Source organism: Rhincodon typus, unplaced genomic scaffold (assembly GCF_021869965.1).
Source record: "Rhincodon typus isolate 14 unplaced genomic scaffold, sRhiTyp1.1 hic_rhity00008934, whole genome shotgun sequence".
Lineage (NCBI taxonomy): Eukaryota > Metazoa > Chordata > Chondrichthyes > Orectolobiformes > Rhincodontidae > Rhincodon > Rhincodon typus.
The window spans coordinates 1,943-4,491 of NW_025974572.1; the positions used below are offsets into that span (position 1 = coordinate 1,943).

A 2,549-nucleotide genomic window follows, 5' to 3' on the forward strand; every position below is an offset into this window, starting at 1 on the left:
CCGTGTTGGAGGGTCAGTGTGTTGGGTGTAGCCCGGTCTTGTGAGTTATGTCTCAGGCTGACAAAGTTAGCGGGGGGAGGTGTTTGCAGTGAGGTGGTTTTGGGGTGGAGGGGAGAGGGGTGGTTATTCCCCATACCCCGCTGCAGGCAATTTTTTTTCCCACCCCGCACTGAACAGCAATCGGCTTAGAGCTCGTGGGATCTTGCTGTGCGCTGCCCGAGTGGAATGCTCGTCAAGAGAAACTCCGCTCTCGAGGGTGCGGGTGGTTAGGAGACTCTGCCGGGCGGACAGGTGATGGACGGCCCGGAGCTCGTGATGGGGTGGGGGCTGCTGGAGACTTGTCGGGGTGGGCGGCTGTTTGGCTGTGGTAGGCGTCGCCTTTCCTGCTCCTGGGTCAGCCACTGGTAGGGGGTTGTGGAACGGTCCCACACCATTCAAGCCAAAGTGTCCCCCCTTTCTGTCTCCCACCCACCCCCACCCCCTCCTTTTTTTTTTTCCCTCCCCCCTCCCCCCCCTCCTTCCCCCCCTCTTTCCTGCCCCCCCCCCCCCCCCCAACCCCGACTCCTCTCTCTCTGCCCCCACCTGGCACAAATATCTTCCCCTTTCAGGTATCCCTCCATTTCCCTCCACTTATTGGAAATTTCAAATTATACTCTGTTTCCCTGACCAGGTCACAACAACCCAAAACAATTTCCCCCTCAAACCCTCTCTGGTTCTTTACCCCGTTCCCCCTCAAGCCGTCTCCACCCCGCCCCGGTTCTCTATCCCGTTCCCCCTCGATCCGTCTCCCCCTCTGGTTCTTCATCCCACTCCTTCCATTCCATGTCCCGACCCCAGATTTTTGGACACATTTACTGATCCCTGTGTAATCTCCCGCTCTACACTGTCCCAATGGACCCAAACCCCTTCCCATTCACTCCCACTCTACACCGTCCCCATGGACCCAAACCCCTACGCGTTCACTCCCGCTCTACACCGTCCCCATGGACCCAAACCCCTACCCGTTCACTCCCGCTCTACACCGTCCCGATGGACCCAAACCCCTTCCCGTTCACTCCCGCTCTACACCGTCCCGATGGACCCCAACCCCAGTTCCCTCTCACAGGACACAGCGAGGAACTGGCCAGGGTGAACTTATCTCTTGGTCTTGGGAGAAAGAGAGAGAGACGCTGTATTGCAGTAACGTTGCACAGAAAGTTCACGTTGTCTGGAAAAGAATATGCTTTAATCACATAAACTATAATTGTAACTGTCTCACAAATCCTTTGGGGCTCCTCAGGCCTCACAGTCAGTGGTCGTGTGCCTGGGGATGTAGGATAGAGACAGCACACCAGAATTTTCCCATCACATGTCTGAACAGATTGACGTTTTTTTTTAAAAATGAACACTTCCCTCTGTCTTGGTGACTATTATGGGGTGTTTAAAAGTACAGGCGCAAGTAGGAGAGCGGGTTTGTGTTTGGAAACGAATGGGATCAGAGGCCTGTGTCAGTCTGGTGACAGAGATAGGGAGGGGGCTGGTGGGGGTGACAGAGATAGGGAGAGGGGAGTCGGGCTCAATAGAATTGGAAAGACAGAGATGGGGAGTGGGTGACAGCTAAGGATGGGGGTGATGGGGGTGCAGGGGCTGGAGGAGATGACAGAGATAGGGAGGGGGTGGAGGGGCTGAACAGATTTGGAAAGACAGATGAAAATTCTAACTGCCTTCGGCCTCGTGGGAAGGTAGAGGGTGTCGGGTTTGGAAGGTACTGTCGCAGGAGCCTGGGCGAGTCGCTGCAGTGTGTCTCGTAGTCGGTAAACACTGCTGCTGTTAGTTGTGAACGTTTGGAGCTCAGCCAAGCATTCCTCATCAGGACCATCTGCGCCAGTGGTGGAGGGAGTGAGAGTCGAAGGTGGGGGGGGTGGGTGTGTTTTGTAGCGTGTCGATGGAGCTGGGGGCTGCTTTGTCCTAGGCAGGGTCGAACTTCTCTTGTGTTGTGGGAGCCGCACCCGTACAAGCGATTGACGCTCAGCCAAGCATTCGCAATGAGAAACATGGGCCACGGAGAAGGGAGTCATGACATGTAATCCACTGCTTTGAGCGTGACAACTATTGACTTTGGTTGAGCGGAGAGAGACAGGAGAACAGACGCAAATCTGTCCCAAGCAATGGAGAGGCTGTGGGATCTTGCTGTGCGAAATTCCTAAATCCTATTTGCTCGAAGCCGGCCCACACACATACACGTGGGCCCGTCTACGAAAGGCCGGATGGCTCCTGTGCCAGAGCCCCCTCTTGCTGGCAGGACGTTTCTTCAGAGTCACCCACACCCTGCAGCCAATGCCACGTCTCGCCCAGAGCTTTGGCAAAATGTTCATCGACAGAGCCAGAGACGGAGATGGAGCTGGGGGCGAGAGAATGGGTTCCGAAGTCCCAGCCCAGGCTCCGACGGAAATGCTCGTCCACCACGGAGTCACAGGAAAGGTCCCGCGCTGCTCCTGGACACGAGGGAGAGCGGACACGTTTATACCCCACACCCGTGACTGTAACACACCGATACACCCCGCACCCTA

The 2,549-nt window shown here is 56.1% G+C and overlaps 1 protein-coding gene across 1 annotated transcript in view; it reads right to left on the reverse strand.

The window, feature by feature from the left end:
• Positions 1-1,203: 1,203 nt before the first annotated feature.
• The window catches only part of LOC125482337, a gene marked incomplete at its 5' end in the record, with an annotated part of 5,074 nt that continues 3,728 nt past the window's right edge, over positions 1,204-2,549 (reverse strand). The window contains one exon of the mRNA XM_048594392.1: positions 1,204-2,474. Within this exon, the coding sequence (XP_048450349.1) occupies positions 2,190-2,474 (285 nt within the window). The remainder of the gene's footprint in view (positions 2,475-2,549) is intronic.